This window comes from Eschrichtius robustus, chromosome 16 (assembly GCF_028021215.1).
Source record: "Eschrichtius robustus isolate mEscRob2 chromosome 16, mEscRob2.pri, whole genome shotgun sequence".
Classification (NCBI taxonomy): Eukaryota; Metazoa; Chordata; class Mammalia; order Artiodactyla; family Eschrichtiidae; genus Eschrichtius; species Eschrichtius robustus.
The window spans coordinates 73,409,122-73,431,185 of NC_090839.1; the positions used below are offsets into that span (position 1 = coordinate 73,409,122).

Consider the following 22,064-nt stretch of genomic DNA (forward strand, 5'->3'; position numbering starts at 1 on the left):
GAACTACCATATGACCCAGCAATCCCACTACTGGGCATATACCCTGAGAAAACCATAATTCAAAAAGAGACATTTACCACAAAGTTCATTGCAGCACTATTTACAGGAGTTCAGTTTTTAAAACCACGTCGTAATGTTGGACATTTTGGCCGTTCACAATTTTTCACCACCATCAACGCAGGACTTAATATCACGACGGTGACATTATCTGTAGCTATCTAGGATTATTTTTTGAACAGAAGTTCATGCAAGTGGAATTGCTGAGTCAAATGGTCTGCAAAATTCGAAGGATAAAAATCGCTTTTAAACCTCACTGTCATCCTCAGGTATGCATTCTTATCTGAGGAGGAAACAGAGAAGCAGAGAGGTTAAATAATTGGCTCAAGGTCAAAAATAATTAGAAGTGGCGGATTTCAAAAGCAGCGCCGGATCATCATGCTGCGGCTGGGGTAGAATCTGCGGTTTAGGCGATTTTTTTTTTTTCTGGTGTGTTTTGGTGGGGGAGGGGCCGGGCAGCAGGGAAGGAAACTTGTGTCGCAGCAAAGAAGGAGGAGAGGGACTCAAGTCAGAATCCGAGGCGGCCGTGCCAAGAAAGGCTGGGCTCGGAGTTCGGCGAGGCCCCCTGCCGCTGTGCGGGGCGCCTCGGAGGTTGTGACCCCCCCCTCCCCCATCCCCCCAGGGAGGTCCAGCCGGGGGCCGCGCCGCGCCGGGGCGGTTGCCAAGGGCCTACCCCGTCTGCGGCTCTAGTTGCTAGGACCTCCATCTTGAGGCCGGTGGCCGCGGCACCCCCGGAAGGGGTTGCCGAGTGGGGCATTCACTTCCGGTTTGGGGCCTGCAGCGGCGGCGGTGGCGGCGGCGGCGGCGGCGGCAGCGGGTCGGTGTAGAAAATGGCGCTGGTGCAGCGGCTCGGGCCTCTCCCCGCGGCGCTACGGAGGGCTTGAGGCTCGCGAGCCTCACTCGCCGCGCCCCACTTGCTCGTGCACTTTACACACATGAGGTGAGCGGGGCGGGGGCCTCCCTCCGGGCGGGAGGAGCCTCGGGCGCTGCCGCAGGGCCCGCGACCGCGGGCTGCAGCGGCGGCGCCGGGCGTCCCCGAGACCTCGGGCCTCGGCGCGAGGGAAACCGGCTGCGCTGCTGCGGAGGCCGGACGGGAGGCCCGGAGGGGCCGCGCTGCGCGGCTGGGGCCGGGCCGGGGGCTGCGGCTCGCCCGCGCCGCCTGACCGCAGTCGGGGTTGCAGCCCCGCAGCTTTGTGAGCCCCCACGGGCTCCCCTCCCCCTCCCCCTCCCCATCCGGCCCCGGCGCGAGCCTCTGCCGCAGCAGCTCCGTTTTCATGCGCATCTCTCTCTCTTCCTTTTTCTTTTCTGTTCCAGAGAATTGGAAGCTAAAGCTACCAAAGACGTAGAAAGAAATCTTAGCAGGTAAGATGGGCGAGCTTACCGCCTCTCGACCTATTAATCTTCTATTTCCACTCTGGCTCGCCCTTGCTGGGTTTAGAAGTTACCCGGTGTCATTTTCTTTTGCACGCAGGGAGCAGACACGGAGAAGAGGCCGGAGGGAATACTGGATGGAGGGATTGCGGGGAGATGCGTAATTACGCGTGTGTTCCTTTCTTTGCGGGGGGGGGGGGAACCGCAGCGAAAAGCAATTCTTGTAAACTTAGTTAAAGCATTCTCACCCTTTTAGAATTTAATTAGGGGACTTGTGCATTAATTACTATTGTAAATGGTTGCAGGCATTGTGTGACTCATGATTGAGGCGGCCCTTATGGCGGGCTGTCAAACTGTTTTGGCTTCCCCGTTATTACTTTGTAACTCAAATTGTTGCCTTTATAAAAAGATACTATGTGTTCGCATTTTTTTTCAACACATTGTAGTCAGGCGGATTCTGTTGCACTGGAAACAGTTTTGCCCTTGAACTTTACCAAGCATAAGCTGCGTTTTGTTTTCTTTTGAAAATACATTTTTATCTACGTTCGGTGTGTGCTCTTTTTATCAGCTGGTAAAATAATTAAAAATCTGTTCCCAGTAAGTGGTTCTCATTCCTCTTGGACCTGAGTGCTTTTGCACTGGTAATTTAAATCATCACCACAAAGGGGTTTTTTGGTTTTTTTAAACGATGCCTTTATGGAAATGTTGAGCTTTATTGAGCTGTAATTGCTTAAGCATCAGGGCATTGCACCGTATTTAACTCTTTTTCACATTCATTTTCTGTCTTACAGTCTTTTCCTTTCTTATTCGCCGTTTTCTTTTGCATCGTATTGGGACACTCAGAGAAACTTCTAGATAAACCTAATCAGTGAGCAGCTTTCTTTCACTTGAACAGAATAAAATAAAATTTCTCTGTCTCAGATCTTAATGTAGTTTGTGCTTGGTGATTGTAAGTTTTATGCTTGTGTTGTTGAGGTTCTTAGCATTCACAGTTCAAATCATCTGAATATTTTTCAGCATATAGAATAATTTCAAGCTGCTAGTCTTTTGAGTTTTATAGATATTAATTTGTTAAAGTGATCATTAAAGAATCTGTTCAGTCGGTGAAGGATGGACGTCATCGTCTTACCAAATAAGAGATTTTCTGTTATTCAAAATAATTACAGGATCATTTAAAGGAAATTAAACCTGATGTCACTGACTAAATAACTGTTGGATATTTAAATAAGTTTTGTCAAAAGCTATTAAAGAAATGTTAAGATATGAAACCGTTAAATAAAACAGGTTGAATTTTTAAGGTGTAATTTCAGAAAGGAGCTTGGAGGTTATCAGTCTCTCTTTCTGTTTTTGCTTTGTCAGGTAACTATATCAGTGTAATTCCTATGGAGGTTTTCTGGGACTATAAATTAAAAATGGTCTCTACCACAGGTATAATTTTTATATGCTATTACAGTTGGATAGAACTTGGAGTCGCTGTATCAGCTACGTATCAGAGTCTGAATCCCAGCTTTGGCACTTACAATATGACCTTGACTCTTGGCAAATCACTTAGCCTCTCTGTTCCTAATCTATAAAACAAGAGGTTTGGGCCAGCTAGTTGCTAAGGTCTGTTAGGTCCCTAGGGTTTTATAAAAAGGAGTCAAGTGTTGTCCCTGGCCACAGAGAGCATGTGCAATCTAGGAGGAGGACTGTCATGGGTACATAAATAACTAATACAAGGTAGATGATGTAAGAGTCAAAAGAAGATACCATTCCATTCATATACTTAAGGCTCTTCAGTTGGTCAGAAGGAATGAAAAGGAAAAACAACAGGGCACTGTGTACCAAGGACCCTGTGAGAGGGGAACATTTCCTAAAGGTTAAAAGTTTCCTGAGGAGGGAGAGAGATGATTAGGTGGGTAAATGCTTCCTTTCAACTCCATCCTTAGCTCTGTGCTTCCTTTTTCACAAATAAGGAGAGTATATCTTTACCCATTTGTGCTCTCCCCAGGAAGGCATTATCCTATATTCATTCAGTAAACATTTCTTGAGCATCTTATATGTTCCAAATGGAAGACTAAGCACTAGGGAAGGGAAGAATGGAAGTAGCTGAATTTATTGAATGTTTTTTCTGTCTGCCTGGCACACTTTTCTGAAGGTCTTATATTGACTCATCTGATCCTGGAACACTGTGAGGTAGGTACTTTTACTGTTCCTGTTTTATAGGTGAAGACTTTGATGTACAGAGAGGTTAAGTAGCTTTCAGGAGGCCACACCACTGGTATGCTTTGGACTGTATTGTGTTGCTTCACAAGAGGCATGGTTCTTCACCTTGAAAAATTTGAAAAAATCTTTGGGGAGGCACAACCCACACATATAAGCAACACTTCTAGATCAGAATTTCTCAACCTGGGCACTGTTGACATTTTGACCGGATCATTTATTATTGTGAATTCTGCCCTGTGCATTGTGGGATGTTCAGCAGCATCTACCAGAAATACTCAGATGTGGCAATCAAAAATGCCTTCAGATACTGCCAGAGGTCCCCTGGAGGGCAAAATCACCCACACTGTTGTAGATCTTCATGTTTCACGAAGATAACCAAACATTTGGATTTTTAACGTTAAATCTTTAAATGTTAAATATGTTTTAATACCATGGACCTCCAAATTCCCATTGTGTAGACCCCGTGTTTGGAAACTCTAGTCTCTGAATGAATGACAAAGTTATATTGCCATTCTCCTTTCCCTTTGCTAAACTGCAAACCCTCAAGACAGCATGCCAGGTAGCCCGTGCCAGTTAAACAAAATTGGCACAATAGATAAGTTTAGTTGCCCACACGAGGTAAACTATCTTAATTTACTGTTGGCCATTAAAATTGTCACTTTTTGTCGGTATCCTGGGCATTCAAAAGAGAACTGTAATGTCTAGATCTGCGAGATTGCCATTGGAACTAAAGTTTAAAGAATGGAATCAGTTTTGAAAGGCAGAGAAAAAGGCAATGTAGGAACAACAGCAGAAATGAAGGCACAAAATCCAGAAAGTATAGGGAATTTTGAAATAGCAGTAAGTAGTTCAGTTGGATTGGCATATAAGGGTGGGGGCAGGTGTAGAGTTTCTTGAATATCAGGTTGAGGACTTTTTGCATAAATCTTACATTGTGGGAAGCTACTAGGTGCTTTTAGGTAGAGTGGTGATAGGATAGAAAAATGATAACTAGTGATCTGGGCAAGAGGTGTGATGAAGACCTGAATTAAAATGGTAGTAGAAAAGAGGGGAGAGTGTGAGATACTGAAGATGTGGAATCTGGGGTTTGGCAGCTACTTAGTCTGTGATTAGTTGTCTAAATGCACGGGGTCTCTATCTTGGCTGAATGGGAGATTGACCCAGCCTCTGAACAGAATAGATGTGAGAACAGACATAGGAGTTTGGAGAGAGAAGATGGTAAGTTACAATTTATAGTTGTAGAAAATCTCTTGTAACTCAACTTATCTAACTTAAAATATATATATATATATATATATATATATATATATATATATATATATATATATATATATCCAAAGTGATAGAATCATTGAATATTTAGATTTAGACTATGATCCCAGCCAACATTCTTATCCCTTCATTTTACAGATGAGAAAGCTATGGTCAAGGTTATAGTCTCTAACAAGTGACAGAGCTGGGATTCAAACAGGCCTTTTGAATCTCACTATAGGGTTCTTACAGCTAGGCAGTGTTTTATATTGCACAATAGAAGAAAGATAACTTTGGTTTCTCCTTTTTTTCTGAAAATGTGAGAACAATTCCCTCAATATATTCCATGACCATTTTACTAATTTACTATAATGTAGGGTGTGTTGTCTAAAGTGGAACTACATGCTTCATGTTATGCTGATTTTTTTTCTCCCTAAACCAACCATTAAATGCCATCATTTAAGAGAAGTCGTTAAAGATGCTATGTACCATATAATGTAGCATCTAAATTGGAATGTTTTTATCTGAGACACCTTTACTTGGGACATGCTAAATAAGAAAAGACTAGGGACAGCAGGAGTAAACCAGGGCATTAGGTCTTCCTAGATAAGGTGGACCCTGCTCTTGGAATTCACCAAACTTTATCTGGAAAAAAAAAAAATCACCTTATGATTTTGTTAAGCTTTTCTGTTGCTTTCCTGTGATGTAGTTTGTAGGCCAGCAATTTCATATTAGTAGGTTTCTTTCTAGCTTTATTTGGTAGCTGTGTGGTATATCAATTGGTAGAATAAATGAATCACAAACTGTAAGCTTAATTTTAAAATCTGTAACAACCCTCTGGAAATTTTAAATATAAACATCATTAAAAAATCTGAGTACCATTCTGTAACTCTTGGGAGTTTTGGCATCTGAAGTAAGTGTGCAAGTATAAAATACAGTCCTTTACAGTTCTGTTTTATGACAACCTCAGAAGTATTGCCCATAATTGGAAAGACTAAAATAGATATGGCTGTATATATTCTTGTCAGACTGACTTATGACGTCTCTCACTCAAAATCAAGAAAATGTCCTCTCATTTAAAAAATTAAAAAAATCATTCTAATCTTCAGCAAAGTAGCAAGAATAGTGCAGTGAACACCTGTATCTCCACCTAGGTTTACCAGTTACTAATATTTTGCTAAATTTGTTTTATCATGCCCTCTCACCCCTAAATAAGACAACATGTATCTTCCAAGAACAAGGGCATTCTACATAACAGCAATCAAATTATCACAGTCGGGGAAGTTTAACTTTGTTACAGTACTATTTGGTCCATATTCAAATTTTCCCAGTTGTCCTAATAATGTCTTTTTTTTTTTTTTTTTATTTATAGACATTTGGGGGGGGGGTTGGGTAGCTATTTAATTTTTTTTAAAATTTATTTTATTTTTGGCTGCGTTGGGTCTTGGTTGTTGCACGCAGTCTTTCTTTAGTTGGGGCGAGCTGGGGCTACTCTTCGTTTTGGTGCGCAGGCTTCTCATTACGGTGGCTTCTCTCGTTGCGGAGCACGGGCTCTAGGCGCGCGGGCTTCAGTAGTTTTGGCGCACGGGCTTAGTTGCTCTGCAGCATGTGGGATCTTCCCGGACCAGGGCTCGAACCCGTGTCTCCTGCATTGGCAGGCGGATTCTTAACCACTGCGCCACCAGGAAAACCCCTAATAGTATCTTTTAAAATGTAGTTTGTTCTTTTCTCTCAGTTCCTTAATCCAGGGTTGCATTTAGTCATCTGTAATTTCCTTCCATCAGGAGCAGTTCCTTATGCATTTCTTCCCCTTTCATGACATGGACGTTTTGGAATAGTCCAGACAAGTTGTTTTTGCAGGCTTCAATTTGGATTTGTCTGGTTGTTTCTGTATGATTAGATTCAGGTTAAACCTTTTTGGCAGGAATATCACATAGGTGACGTGTTTGTTCTTAGTGCATCACATCAGGCTCTCTCCCTGACCCCTTTGAAGGAAATTAGCTAAAAGTTTGCCCAGTACTTTTACCTTTACACTAGCTCAGTGTTTCTTCCATTTTAGGATATGCCAAACAATTAGTTGAAACTGAGGTATAATTTTAAATAGTTGAGGTTACAGTAATTACAATCTTTTTTAAATTGGCCAACTATAATGATTGCAGCTTTCTGAAGGGTTATTCTGAAGGTAGCTCTTCTATTGTTAGACACAAAAGTTGCGTGTTTTTGGCTTTCACCAGTAGTAAACTGAACCCTGGTAAGAAAATGAAACATAGGACTGGGCTTGTGATATGCATTCTTCAGAAGAATACCCCAATGAAATTAGAGTGGCATTGTGCCACCAGAACAGGGTTTCTCATCCTGGATTCCACAGAGGGACCACAGGTGGTATGAGGTAGTTTGAAAATCTGAATGTGTGCTTTAAGAAAAAAAGAAAAAGATGATCCTCAGCGTTTATCAGATTTCAAACGCTCATGGCTCCCCAAATATTAAGAAACATTGTGTTATAGGGAGGATGTTAGAGGAGCTGAATAATGTCAGTAAAAGGGAGATTTTAAGATTTGAAAGAGAGAAAGTAAAATTCGACTAAGGCATAGGTTCTCTAAAAAAAAACAAACCCAAAAGACCAACAACATGAAAATACAGTTGTCCCTCAGTATCTGAGGGGGATTGGTTCCAGAACCCGCACCCCAGCCCATAGCAAAATCCAAGGATGCTCGAATCCCTTATATAAAGTGGTATAGTATTTGCATATAACCTGTACACATTCTCCTGTGTACTTTAAATCATCTTTAGTTTACTTATAATACCTGATACAGTGTAAATACTATGTAAATAGTTGTAAATACAATGTAAATGTTATGTAAACAGTTGCCCATGTATGGCAAATTCAGGTTATGCTTTTTGGAACTTTCTGGAATTTTTTTTGATCCTTGGTTGATTGAATCTGTGGATTTGGAACCTGGGATATGGAGGGCCAACTGTATAGTTTAAATGTCATATTAAGGTGGTCTTATTTTTAAAATGAATTGCATACTCTGTGTGAGCTGGTTATGAAGCAGAAATCCTACCATTTCTACTCTTGTAACTAGGGAAAAGCATTTTGAATTTTAGGCAGTAGTATGTTGTGTGACCATGACTCAGCTGACTTCCCGTTTCAGATGGAATGTTCAAAACAGATTGAAACTTGGTTAAGGAATTTTATACTTTGAACCTTGCAAGATATTTTCTGCAAACAGCAATTGATTGGATTTTGTATAATAACAAACAAGATTAAACCAAGTCACTTGTTTTGCTATTCTTACCTAGTGGTTTTGAGTCAGCCAGCATTTATTGAACAGCTTGCTGCAGTGATATTGAATATTTTTATAATTTCGACATCTGTGTTTTGTTGACTTGGGTCCCTTCTTTCTCTTATTCTTTTGGAGTATCCCCCTTGTGTAAAACACAAGGAGATAGTGCTGTGTGGTGTGAAATATGCACTAATTTAAAATGTATTTTTAAGCATTACTTTGATAATTGACCATACAAAGGCTGTCAGAGAAATATGTTTTACTTAATATTCTTCTTGTGAATCCCTAGGTGATGTGAGGCATATAAGTGAGAATCTTACCGTGTAAAAATAGAAAGGGACATAAAATGTGCATTCTCTACACGGCTGCAAGTTAATCATGCTCAAGCCACAGTTCTGAGCCTGTCACTCACTATTTCTTAGAAACCTCTGCTGCCTCCCTAGTGACTCTGGAATTGAAGACCAAACTCTTGTCTGTGCTGAGCTTATCTGTTTAGCTTTATCCCTTCTACCTTTTGCCCTGTCCTCAGTTCCTCCTTCTCTGAATGTCTCCTTCAATTTCTCCCTCAATTTTTTTTTCTAACAGCTTTATTGAGATTAAATTCACATACCATAAAGTTCACTCTTTTAAAGTACATGATTCAGTGGTTTCTTATATTTACAGAATTGTGCAATCATCACAACTACCTAATTCCAGAATATTTTTTTATACCCCCCCCCCCCCAAAAAAAAAACCCATACCTGTTAGCAATCACTCCCCATTCACTCCATCCCCTGGCAACCACTAATCTATACTCTGTATGGATTTGCCTATTCTGGACATTTCATATAAATAGAATCGTATAATATGTGGCCTTTTGTCTTGCTTGTTTCACTTAGCATGTTTTCACAGTTCATACATGTTGTAGCACATACTTAATTCTTTTTATGGGCAAAAAACATTCCATTGTATAGCTGTACCACGTTTTGTTTATCCATTCATCAGTTGATGGGCATTAAGGTTGCTTTCACTTGTGAACATTCGTGTGCAAGTGTTTGTGTGGACGTACATTTTCAGTTCTCTTGGGTATATACTTTGGGGTGGAATTGCTGGGCATATGGTAATTCTATGTTTAACTTTTTGAGGAACTGCCAAACTATTTCCAAAGCAGCTGCACCCATTTTACATTTTCACCAGTGGTGTATGAGTATTCCATTTTCTCCACATCCTCACCCATACTTGTTATTGTTCTTTCTGATTATAGTCTTTTTAGTGGATGTGAAGTGATATCTTACTGTGGTTTTGATTTGCATTTCCCTAATGACTGATAATGCTGAGCATCCTTTCACGTGCTTACTGGCCATTTGTGTATTTGATTTGGAGAAATGTCTATTCAGATCCTCTGCCCATTTTACATTTGGTTATATTTTTAGTGTTGAGTTGTAAGAGTTCTTTATATGTTCTAGATACAAGTCCTTTATTAGATACATGATTTACAAATATTTTCTTCTATTCTGTGGGTTGCCTTTTCACTTTCTTGATGTCCTTTGAAGCACAAAAATTTAAAATTTTGGTATGGCCGATTTGCTGTCTTAACCATTTTTGAGTGTACATTTCAGTGAAATTAAGCACATTCACAATGTTGTGCAACTGTCACTACCAGTGACCCTTTTTCTTGCAAAACTGAGACTCTGTACCTATTAAACAATAACTCCCCATTCTCTCCTCCCCTCTACCCTTGGGAACCACCATTCTACTTTCTGTCTCTATGAATTTGTTATAGGAACCTCTCTTGAGTGGTTCCTAGAACCACACGTAATATTTGTCCTTTTGTCACTGGCTTATTTCACTTAGCATAATATTCTCAAGGTTCATACATGTTTTAGCACATTAGCCAATTGATTTTTGTATGTTGATCCTGTATCCTGCAGCTGTGCTGAACTCGTGTGTGTGTGTGTGTGTGTGTGTGTGTGTGTGTGTGTGTATTCCTTAGGACTTCTATATATAGGACCATATTAACTGTGAATAAAGAAAAGTTTTATAATTTCCTTTCCAATCTTGGTGCCTTTTATTTCTTTTTCTTGCCTAATTTTCCTGACTAGAACCTATAGTAAAATGTTGAATAGGAATGGCAAGAGTGAACATCCCTGTCTTGTTTCTAATCTTAGAGGAAGAGCATTCAGTCTTAACCATTAAGTATAATGTGAACTGTGGGCTTTCTGTAGATGGCCTTTATCAGATTAAGGAAGTTTCCTTCTATTCCTACTTTGAATGTTTTTGTCTTGTCATGAAAGGGTGTTGGATTTTGTCAAATGCTTTTTCTGTGTCTATTGAGATCATGTTGGTTTATCCTTTGTTCTGTTAATGTTGTATTACATTGATTTTCATATGTTAAACCAACTTTGCATTCCTGGGATAAATCCCTCTTGGGCAAGGCATATAGTCCTTATTATATGTTGCTAGATTCAATTTATTAGTCTTCTGTTAAGGATTTTTGAGTCTGTGGTCACAAGGGTTATTGATCTGTAGTTTTCCTTTCTTGTGATATCTTTGTCTTTTGGTACCGGGTATGGTCTGGTTTGGAATCTAGAATCTGGGGTCTTGAGCTGTTTGGTTTGGCATCTACCTCATTCTGCATTGTGCATTAATAATTGTTTTTACATATCCAGTTCCATTTTTTCTTTTAATTTTTTTCCCACTTTATTAAGGTATGATTAACAAAATCAATTCCATTTTCTTTTTCCCCCCAGCAGTTAGTGCATTGCCCGTGTATGTGTGTGTGTTTTATTGAGATATAATTGACATCTAACTTTGTGCAAGTTTAAGGTGTACAGCTTGCTGATTTGAAATATTTATATGCATGTTTACCCTTGAACAACATGGGTTTGAACTGTGTGGATTTTTATATGTGGATTTTTTTTTCCCACTAAATACATATTACAGTACTACACAGTCTGTGGTTGGTTGAATCGGTAGATGTGGAACTGTGGGTTTGGAGGGCCAGCTGTAAAGTTATATGCAGATTTTTGACTGCATGTGATCAGTGCCTCTAACCCCTGCATTGTTCAAGGGTCTACAGTATTCCAATATGATTACCACTGAAGCATTAGCTAACACCTCTATCATGTCACATAATTATCATTTCTTTTTTGTGGTGAGAACATTTAAAATCCAGTCTCTGAGCAACTTTGAAGCATATAACATAGTATTGTTGACTATAATCACTATTCTGTTCATTAGATTTCCAGAACTTATTCCCCTTAGTTTCAGGAGTTGCAGGTTTGTACTATTTAACAACATCTCCTCAATTCTCCTATCCCCCAGCCCCTGGTAACTGCAAGTTCAGGTTTTTTAGCGTCCACATATAAGTGATAATCATATCGTATTTGTCCTTCTGTGTCTGACTTACTTTGCTCATCATAATGCCCTTAAGGTTCGTCCATGTTGTTGCAAATGGCAGAATTTTCTTCTTTCTAGAGGCTGAATATTATTCCTTTGTATGTGTATACAACACCTTCTTCATTCATTGATGGACACTTAGGTTGTTTCTATATCTTGTGAATAATGCTGCAGTAAACATGGGAGTGCAGATATCTTTTTGATATCCTGTTTTCATTTCTCTTGGATATATACCCAGAAGTGGGATTGCTGGGCCATTAGTAGTTGTATTTTTAGTTTTTTAAGGAACCTCCATACTGTTTTCCATAGTGGCTGCACCAATTTACATTCCCACCAACGGTGCACAAAGGTTCCCTTTTCTGCATGTCCTCACCAACACTTGTTACACTTGTTACCTCTTGTCTTCTTGATGACAGCCATTCTAAGAGGTGTGTCAATTCCGTTTTCTACCGTATCCTCTCCTTTCTTTGGTCGCAGTCTTCTTTGTGTCCTAATGTTAGTTTAGTGCCATATTTTGTACCTAGTTTCTTGTAGCTAATATTTAGTGTACACTTATGTGCATCTCTTAAGCACTTCCTCTGCATTACCTAATTTAATCTTCACAACAACCCTCTCAGGGAGCTGCAGTTTAAGACCTCTTATAAACGAGGAGATGGAGGCTTTAGAGAAATTAAACAAGTTGCTTACACAAGTCGGTAGTGGAGTTGAGATTTAAGTCCACACCTCTTTGGGATCAGAGCCAGAGCTCTTAACCTCATGCTGTGCTGCCCAGGAAATGCTTGTTTGAATAGACTGGATTTAAACTGGTCCTTAAAGAAGTAGAATGTGGGTAGAAGAAAGAGTGACAGGAGTGCATGTGTGGTGGTGGATGGGGTTAGAGTGTTAGTAACAGCAGGGAAGAAGGAATTGGTATTAAATTGGAGTACTAATATAAGTAGAACTGGTTTTTGTCCCCAGAACAGTAATTAGTTCTATTTGGAAGAGTGAGATTAACATCTGAAATAATTAGAAAATGAGCATTGTTTAATCAGAGGTCAAGGGTGAGTTTTGTATGAGTTGGAAAGAATTATGAAGGAACTAGTAATTGTTAAGCCTCAAAAGAGGAGCAGATTTAGGAGAGTAGTTTAGCAAACCAGATTTGGGGTCAGCCTTTACCATTGTCTTATACCATACAGGTCACTTAGAGCTTCCAATCCTTGGTTTCTTTTAGTGTCAAATGGGAATAACATAAATTCTGTGTTTTGGCGTTGTGGGTTCAAAATGGATGATCTCTTCAGAGCACCTTGTAAACTGTACAGTGCTCCTGTCACTACGGTGGGGGGTTCCAGTTCTTTTAAAATTCTAATATCACTATCCTCGACCTGAGCTTTTTATTTGAAAATAATTTCAGTCCGAGAGAAATTTTACAAGAATAGACAAAAAATTCCTGAATAGCCTCCATCTGTGTTCCTCAAATGGTGATATTTAACCACCTTTGCTTTCTCATTCTCTTTTACATGCATACTGGGTTTTTTCCTGAACGGTTTAAGAGTAACTTAGAGACATGATGTCCCTTTACCCCTAAAAACTTATTTATTTCCTAACATACTCAGCCATAAAAAAAGAATGAAATAATGCCATTTGCAGCAACATGGGTGGACCTATGTTGCTGCAAACATAGATTATCATACTAAGTGAAGTAAGTCAGAGAAAGACAAACATTATATGATATCGCTTATATATGTAATCTAAAAAAATAATACACATCAACTCATTTACAAAACAAACAGACTCAGACATAGAAAACAAACCTATGGTTACTGAAGGGGGAGGGGAGGGAGGGATAAATTAGGGATTTGGGATTAGCAGATACACACTACTATATATAAAATAAACAACAAGGACCTGCTGTATAGCACAGGGAACTATATTCAATATCTTATAGTAAACTATAATGGAAAAGAATCTGAAAAAGAATGTGTGTGTTTGTGTATAAACTGAATCACTGCTGGACACCTGAAACATTGTAAATCAACTATATTTCAATTTAAAAATAAAATAATTATTTCCTAAATTCGAAGACATTTTCTTGGTAACTACAGTGCCATTATCAAAATTGGAAAAGTATTATTCAGTACAGTCTTAATAGCAAATCTGCAGATCTTACTCAGATTTTGCCAGTTGTCTTAGTAATATCTTTTAGAGCAAATTTAAAAAAAACAAAACTTCTTTCTGGTCAGAGATTCGATCTAGGAATACAGGCTGCATTTAGTTTTCAAGTTTGTTTAGTCACCTGTATTCTCGAACAGCTTCTCAGTCTGTCTTTGTTTTTGAAGACCTTGATATTTTTTAAAGAGTACAGGTTAGTTATTTGGTAGAATGTCCCTCAATCTATATTTGTCTAATGTTTCCTCTTGACTAGATTCACATTATGTGTTTTTGGCAGGAATCGCACAGGGCTGATGTTGTTTTGCTTTAGTGCCTCACATAAGGAGGTGCATCATGTCCATTCATCTCATTGTTGGCGATGCTAACTTACACTACTTGGGTAAGTTGAATACCAACTACTTGGTATATGTCAGGTTTCACCACTGTAAAGTTAGCACTTTCTCTTTGTAATTAATAATTATATTGTTGGGAGTACTTTGAGACTATGTAAATATATTATTTCTCATCAAGATTCTTGCCTGAGTCAATGGATTGCTAAATAGTGATTTTCTAAGTCCATTATTTTTGCTACATTAGTTGACATTCTACTGTATGATCTGTCCCTTTACCCTGTTAATTCATCCATTCATTCATTTATTCATATCAGTAGGGACGCATGGATTCTTCATTTATTCAGTGGGTTGTAATCCTTTACTAGCATTATTTTATTGCTTAGTTTATGAGGCCAGTAGAAGCCCCCTTCAAGCTCAACCTCCTACTTTTTGAGGAGATCCAGACCATGTATCATCTGTATCTTCACTGCTATCTCATCATATCCTGTTTTCTTATTTTCTCTTCATTCTTAAGAGGAAGATATGCTGACTTCACTACCACCTATGCTTCACTACCTGCCTATGCTTTATGGTTCAAAATCAAATGCTATCTAGAAATACACAGTGTTGCTGCCACCCTGTCTTTTGTCCTCTTTTCTCCACGTATTTCTATCACAAATAGGTATTTTTATTAGTTTCTGTATGTGTGTGCTTCTAGAATTCCTTTACACAAATACAAGCATATGAGGGATATATATTCCTATCTCTTCCCCACTTTTAACACAAAAGATAGTATACTGAACCTTAGTGTTTTCCCCAGTTAACTATATACCTTTCAGATCCTTTCATATCAGAATATGGAGGCCTTCCTTATCTGTTTTACAGCAGCGTAGTTATTCCGTTTTATGGATGTATCAATTTTATTTGACTACTTTAGCATTTGCAGGTATAAACTACCTGTGACTGTAAACAAGCTTCTCTTGTGTTACCCCATTTATTATCACCTTCTCTGATACCTTTATTCCTTAACCCCTTTTCTACTTCCAAATAAGTACTAGTCTTCCTTATTTTAAAAAAAAAACTTCAGTTTTATCCTGTTTTCTTTTTTCATATCATGGCTAAATTTTTGAAAATCTGATCACTCTTAACCTCTCTTGCAGCAGTTTGGTTTCCATCTTTACTATCTAGTGAAATTATAGCTTTGAAGGTTACCAGTGACTTCCTGTTGGGTGGTGCTAGACTGGCTTTGGTGATTAATTTAGGCATAGGAGGACAAGAAGGAGGAAAAAAGAGGCTGACAAGCAGATAGGAAAAGGGGAAGCAGGAAGGCTGGGAGAATACAGAATAAAGTGTAAGGGAAAAAGTAGGTGAACATTTTTTGGCAGAAGATGTGAAATTATTTTCAAAACTGGCTTGTAACATACAGTTGGCTTCTGTGTGAAGGTGAGCTGACTTATGGTAAGTTGTGACTGATAGGCTAGTTGGGCCCTGTGGAAAGTAACCCCCTATTTTCTATTATCATTTCTTTTTTTTTTCCTTTTTAAAATTAATTAATTAATTTATTTTTGGCTGTGTTGGGTCTTCGTTTCTGTGCGAGGGCTCTCTCTAGTTGTGGCAAGCGGGGGCCACTCTTCATCGCGGTGCGCGGGCCTCTCACTGTCGCGGCCTCTCTCGTTGTGGAGCACAGGCTCCAGACGCGCAGGCTCAGTAGTTGTGGCTCACGGGCCTAGTTGCTCCGTGGCATGTGGGATCTTCCCAGACCAGGGCTCGAACCCGTGTCCCCTGTCTTAGCAGGCAGATTCTCAACCACTGCGCCACCAGGGAAGCCCCTCTATTATCATTTCTAACAGCAGCGCCTCCATTTAAAAATTTTTGCTTTCTACAGTCTGGAGTTGTCATTAACCTGTCTCTCTTTTGTCATTCTTATTAATATTGTCAACTATTCCAATTTCTTGTGATTATCTTGGATTTATTCTTTGCTGTTCATTTCCACTTGCCACCACCATGGTTCAGGACATAGCACTTTTACTTGGATTACTGCAACAGTCTTCTCACCCTATTTAGCAAATTTATTTCCTACTTTTACCCAGTGCTTTTCCTCCCTTTTCTATCCCAGTCAACACTGGCCCCTGAAATTGCCATGCTAACAGGTCTCCATGCTTTGCTGGTGTCCATGCCCTTTTGTGCTCCCTTGCTTGAAAAAGCCCACCTCTCTTTAGAAATCCTGCCTCTTCTTTAAGACCCAGATCAACTTCTTACTGCTCCGTGAAGCTTTGCTTAGCTGTGACAGCTCATATGCATGTCTTATCTTCCTGAACTTGCTTATGGCCTCTACCAAATGATTTCCTGTTTCCATATTGCGGGTGTGTTCAGTTGTTGTTCCTACAAAATTGTAGTTTAAAACCATGTATTCTACTTGGGTTCTCCCAGTGCACAGCAGACTGCTTGACTTTAGGAATCCCCAGGCACATTCTTATTGATTTATTGATTAAACATTGTGTAGGTTATTATTAAATGATTTGGATGCAGAGAGTCAGATCATCCAGGTACCTTGAGGATCTGCTTCCTTGCTATCCTGTGGATGTGTACTTTTTTTAATGGGATTTTGTTTTTGTTTTTCTAACAAATGATATACTGATCTGGACCTTGACCTTTTTTCAACTCAGCAGTGTGTCTCAGAGATCTTTTCTGTAAGGCCACATTTGGGGGGGTTCCCCAAGACCACCCTCAGGTTTGATGATTCACTAGGAAGGCTCACAGGATTCAGCATATAGTCATACTCATGGCTGTGAATCATTACAGTGAAAGTATACAAAACAAAATCCGTAAAGGGAAAAGACACATTGGACAAAATCCAGAGGAAACTAGGTGTAAGCTCCCAAGATTTCTGTCCCTGTGATGTCACACAGGATGTGCTTAATTTCTCTAGCATCAAATTATGATAACATATGTAAACTGTCTACCAGGAAAGCTCATTAGAAATTCAGTGCCTAGGGGTTTTCTTAGGGGCTGGTTATGTAGGTACCCTCTGCCTAACGTGTGCCAAAATTCCCAACTGCCATAAAAAAAAGTAGGCTTTCAGCATAACTGTACTGTTTGTACTAAGCTTACCCATATCAGTTAGGGATTGGTGGGAACCTCCCTGAAATCCAAGTTCCTTGACACCAGCCAGTGGCCAACCTTGCAGTCCTTTCTTAGGATCACAGTCTCAAACCGTCTGTGTTAATAACTCCTTTCTGCACATCATGGAAATCTATAACTCCCCTCCTTTTTTTTTTTTTTTTAAACTAATGCATAGTATTTCATGGTATGAATACATTATGATTTGTTTAATTTTTCCCTATTGATTGGCTTTTAGGCTGTTATTTCACAGTATCTATTTTTGTACATTTCCTTTTGTAGACGCTTAGATTGAAATTGATGGGTCATAAACATAGTGACATTTAAAAGTTTAGTATTAATAGATACTTCTAAGTTGCTCACCAGAGGTCCTTGCTAGTCCATATCCAACAGCAGTTTACAAGAGTATCCTTTGGAAGTGATTGCTTTTAATGATACTCCTTTTGGGAATGTAGGGAAAACTGACCAAGCATCAGGAAGAGCAGTTCCAGGATGGACTTTCTAGATCCCAGGTCTGTCTTGCTGCCATTATGGACACTTGTCTTACCCATTCTCTTCCTGTTCCCAAGACACTTGGTTCACACAGTTATCTGCTTCATCTATCTCTAATCTCCCACCTTGTTGCCTTTAATCATTTGGGTGGAGGCTTGTGATCATTTTTGTCTTTTATTATGGAAAATTTCAAACATACACAAAAATAGAACAGAATAAAGAACTTTCATATACCTATTACCCAGTTTCAGCAATTGTCAACATTTTGTCAATCTTGTTTCATTTTTCTGTTTTCCTTTTTTGGGAAGATAGGGTGGGGCCTGGAGTAGTAAAAGCAAATCCTAGACGTGATGTTTTTAAAAAACATTTTTTTGGTACTAATTTACAAAACTAATGCATGTTTACCATAACATTTTCCATGGGGATATGCTTTTTTAAAAAGTCACAGTTTCCCCAAACAGTTGGTTCAGTTGTGAGGTTACTCTGATGTCCTAGTTCAGGAGGGTATTTCCTCATGTCTTTCCTTAAATTTGTATAAAGTTATACAAATATACAGACAACTTTAAAAAAATATGGGCTAACACTGTTCACAGTTCTGCAAATTGCTTTTTTTTCATTTAACAATGTTAGGGACATTCCTTCAAATCAATAAACAGATCAACTTCTTTTCAATACAATATGCTATGCTATTATAAAGCCATTTCTTTATTGATGGACATTCAACTTTTCTGCTTTTCAGCTCTTGTGAACCTTGCAGTGAACCTTCATACGCATATGGCCTTGTGTACTAGTGCTTTATTTCTGTAAGACACATTCTGAAGCATGGGGTGGCCGGTTAGGTTATGTTATTCCTTCCTTCCTCCCTCCCTCCCTCCCTCCCTCCCTTCCCCCCCCCCCCCCCCCCCCCCCCCCCCCGCCACGTCCCACCCGCACCACGAGGTATCTTAGTTCCCCAGCCAGGGATTGAACCAGTGCCCCCTGCGGTGGAAGTGCGGATTCTTACCCACTGGACCACCAGGGAAGTCTCAGATTATGTGTAACTTTAATTTTTAAAACTGTTACCACAATACTTTCCAAAAGGTTATAGTAGTTTTCTACCAGTAATATAAGCAAGAACCTCTTAACTTTCATTTTTGCCAGCACTGGATATTGTTATTCTTGAACATTTTTGCCAATGAAATTAGTATAAAAAAATAGTGTAGCATTATAGTTTTTTACCTTTATTAGAAAGAAAACTCAGCAATTTATTTTAAAAAATAATATATTGAATTGGCTTTATACTAGGAAGTAGAAAGCTTGGTTCAATACTAGAAAATCCATCGATAGAGTTAATCTTATCAGTGATCAAAAGACAAAAATTCTGTAACCATTTCAATAGATACAGAAAAGAAATCTAACAGAATATAGCATGCATTCATGACTGAATCTCCGAGCAAACCAGAAACAGAACAGCCTTTTACTTTTTTTTTTTTGGCGAGCAAACCAGAAACAGAACAGCCTTTTACTTTTTTTTTTTTGGCTGCGTTGGGTCTTCGTTGCTGCGCATGGGCTTTCCTCTAGTTGAAGCAAGCGGGGGCTACTCTTTGTTGCGGTGCGTGGGCTTCTCATTGCGGTGGCTTCTCTTGTTGCAGAGCACAGGCTCTAGGCGCTTGGGCTTCAGTAGTTGTGGCACTCGGACTCAGTAGTTGTGGCTCGCGGGCTCTAGAGCACAGGCTCAGTAGTTGTGGTGCACGGGCTTAGCTGCTCCGTGGCATGTGGGATCTTCCCGGACCAGGGCTCGAACCCGTGTCCCCTGCATTGGCAGGCAGATTCTTAACCACTGTGCCACCAGGGAAGCCCTAGCCTTTTACTTTTTAAATATTAAAATTTAATATTAATACTGGAAAAATTTTAATATTTAAGTTTTTGAATACTTACATGGCTCAGAAACTAAAATACTGTATGAAAAGGTTTATACAGTGAGATCTCCCTTCCTCTCGGGCCCCAGATGCCTAGTTCCTTCTGCTTCCTCCCCCACAATTACTGTTAGTTTCTTAGGTGTTCTTTTAGAGTCATTTTAGACACATACAGATGAATATGAATACATAGGCTCTCTCGCTTTATACACAAATGATAGAATACTATGTACTCTGTCATGCACCTTGCATTTTTCATGAGTGTTTTTTTTAAAAAGACAGGCATTTTTGCTCACTTCTGATAGCCTTTTAGCTACTCTCCTACTTCTCTCTCTTCTTAAACAAACAAAAAACCCCCACAAAAATATTGAACTCCTCAAATATGGACCTTACAACTATTCACTAGTTGTGGTCTGGTTGTTTCTCCCACATTGTCCTCCCACAAACATTCATAAAATAAAAAATACTGAAATTGCTGTCTTAAATATCACCAATGCCTGGTCCCCTCTTGTTAAAACCAGTGGTTGTTTAGTCTTTGTCTTTGAGTCTTCTGCAGTTCTTGCTCCTGATTATACACCCCATGGTTTTTGGAACTCCAGTACTTTGTATTTCCTGTAGTACCTTGTTCTTAAGTGTTCTTATAAAAGGTGGAAGGAAATAAGAAAAGGATTGTGGAGGCACACAGTCTGGAGAAAAGATAAAAGTGAGAAGATCTATCACTTAACCTATCTAAAGGAAAAGGATTATTCTCTGTGGCTTCTGAAAAGAGAGCTAGTACTTTGGGAGGTATTATGGTGTAGGGGAAAGGAAGGACCATGACTTTGGGAACCAAGATTTGAATCCTTACTCCACTGTATACTAGCCATATGACCTTGGACAAGCCACTTAACCTTTCTGAGCTTCAGTTTCTTCATCTATAGAAGGGAAACCTGTCCCTATCATTAAAAAAAAGTGACAAATGGAAAATAAACTGCCCAGCATAGTCACTGTAACATTTTAATCACTCAGAGGTTTGTTCTCATTCCTAGATCCAGAACTTGCATATTTGAGATATTTTGCTACTAACTTTCAAGGGATGAATGATTGCTGACTGGAATGTTGTCTTTGTGGAGCATGTGCAACTTAGCATGTACAACATGGACCTATCAAATCCATCAACCCTTATTCCTTTTGATAGGTATGGTGAAAGATAGAATTAAATATCTTAAATGACTCTCTACTAGCATTTAAATTCTGAAAGTCGAAGTGTTTGGGTATATTTGTATATTTTTTTCCAGTTGGCTTTCTGAAGGAGATGTGGGGAAAGTGTGGTTAGTTGGTGGTGATGACAGTGTTGAAGAAGAGAACTTTTTTCTCTTATGCTTCTGGTATCAACTGATACTATAATATTTCCTTGAGGAAATATGGTTCATCTTTTAAGTACTAAAGAGACCAGTTTTGGTCAGGAAAACATTTGCTAATGTCATCAAAAAGTCTTCAAAATGAAGTTTGAGAAGGGAGAAAAAAATTCCGGGTAAATAGTAAAGGAACATCCCGTAGAGTAAAATTATAGTGATGTAGAACAAGGTTAGAAAAGGACTTGTCTGTAATTCACAGGCAAACACAAAGAACAAATGCTAAAGATTCCTGAGTTTCTGCATAATAAGTGACCCTAAATATCTTGACAAAAGTAGAGTGAGTACAGTCTTAGAGATGCCACTGAGAATTGGTGAGAGGGGCTCCTGACAAGGCATTTGAGTTGCTTACTCAAGTGTGTTAAGTAAGCATTCTTCATTTAAACCTTACAAAAATGCTAGGAAGTAGATGCGTACGGTAATTTATCCCCAGTTTTGATGACGAAACTGAGGCTGAAGGAGTTTAGGTATTTGGAGCTAGTAAACAGCTTTGGTTGAGTAACATGACAATGATGTCACTTATTTGCTTTTGTTTACGAATTTACTCTTTCTCTCACATGCTGTGGCTGTCTCAGCCTTGGCTTCCAGGATTACAGTGAGTGAGCTTGCTCACTCTCATTACCTCCCTCACACAGAACGCTAGAGAATGAGTCATGGTTACAGTTGGCTTGAATCTGTTTTGCTACTCCATTAGCCACATGACAGTGCTGCTTTGAACAAAACGGAATGAAATACAGCAACAGTTACCATCCTCTTCTTCCAACTTCTGATTTTAGCAGTTGTATACTTTACTAAATTATCATCAATTTACATAATGTCACTCATTTTGTTTTTCATGGTCTCCCTGCGTCTCCTCTCAGTTTCTTCCATCAGCAAAGCCAACTTAAGTTTTGTGTAATCTCAATGGAATGCACCTATAGCACCCCTTCTAGTTTTGTATGTATTTGTCTGTGTTTCCCATTTTATCTTCTACTGCATCCCCACTGCCATATGCATTCCAGCCTTAATGAATTATTTACAGTTTCCCAAGTGTCTAGTTCATGTCCCTTGAACCTTCTCTGCCTGGTATTCATAATGTCCCCTCTGGAAAGCTTCCTCAGTGCAGAGTTAGGTACTTTTTCTTTCTGTATTGATTTTCTTTAAGTATCTCGTGAT

The 22,064-nt window shown here is 39.3% G+C and overlaps 1 protein-coding gene across 7 annotated transcripts in view; it reads left to right on the forward strand.

The window, feature by feature from the left end:
- Positions 1 to 834: 834 nt before the first annotated feature.
- TNRC6A (trinucleotide repeat containing adaptor 6A) overlaps positions 835 to 22,064 on the forward strand; it is a 97,445-nt gene continuing 76,215 nt past the window's right edge. For 4 of the 7 annotated variants that reach the window (XM_068524656.1, XM_068524657.1, XM_068524660.1 and 1 more), the window contains exons 1-2: positions 835 to 997; positions 1,372 to 1,419. In XM_068524656.1, coding sequence (XP_068380757.1) covers positions 993 to 997; positions 1,372 to 1,419 — 53 coding nt within the window. In that variant the 5' untranslated portion in view covers positions 835 to 992. Of the gene's footprint in view, positions 998 to 1,371; positions 1,420 to 1,528; positions 1,599 to 13,974; positions 14,077 to 22,064 lie in introns of those variants that run through there. The other 3 variants (XM_068524662.1, XM_068524659.1, XM_068524658.1) reach the window with 3 other exon arrangements.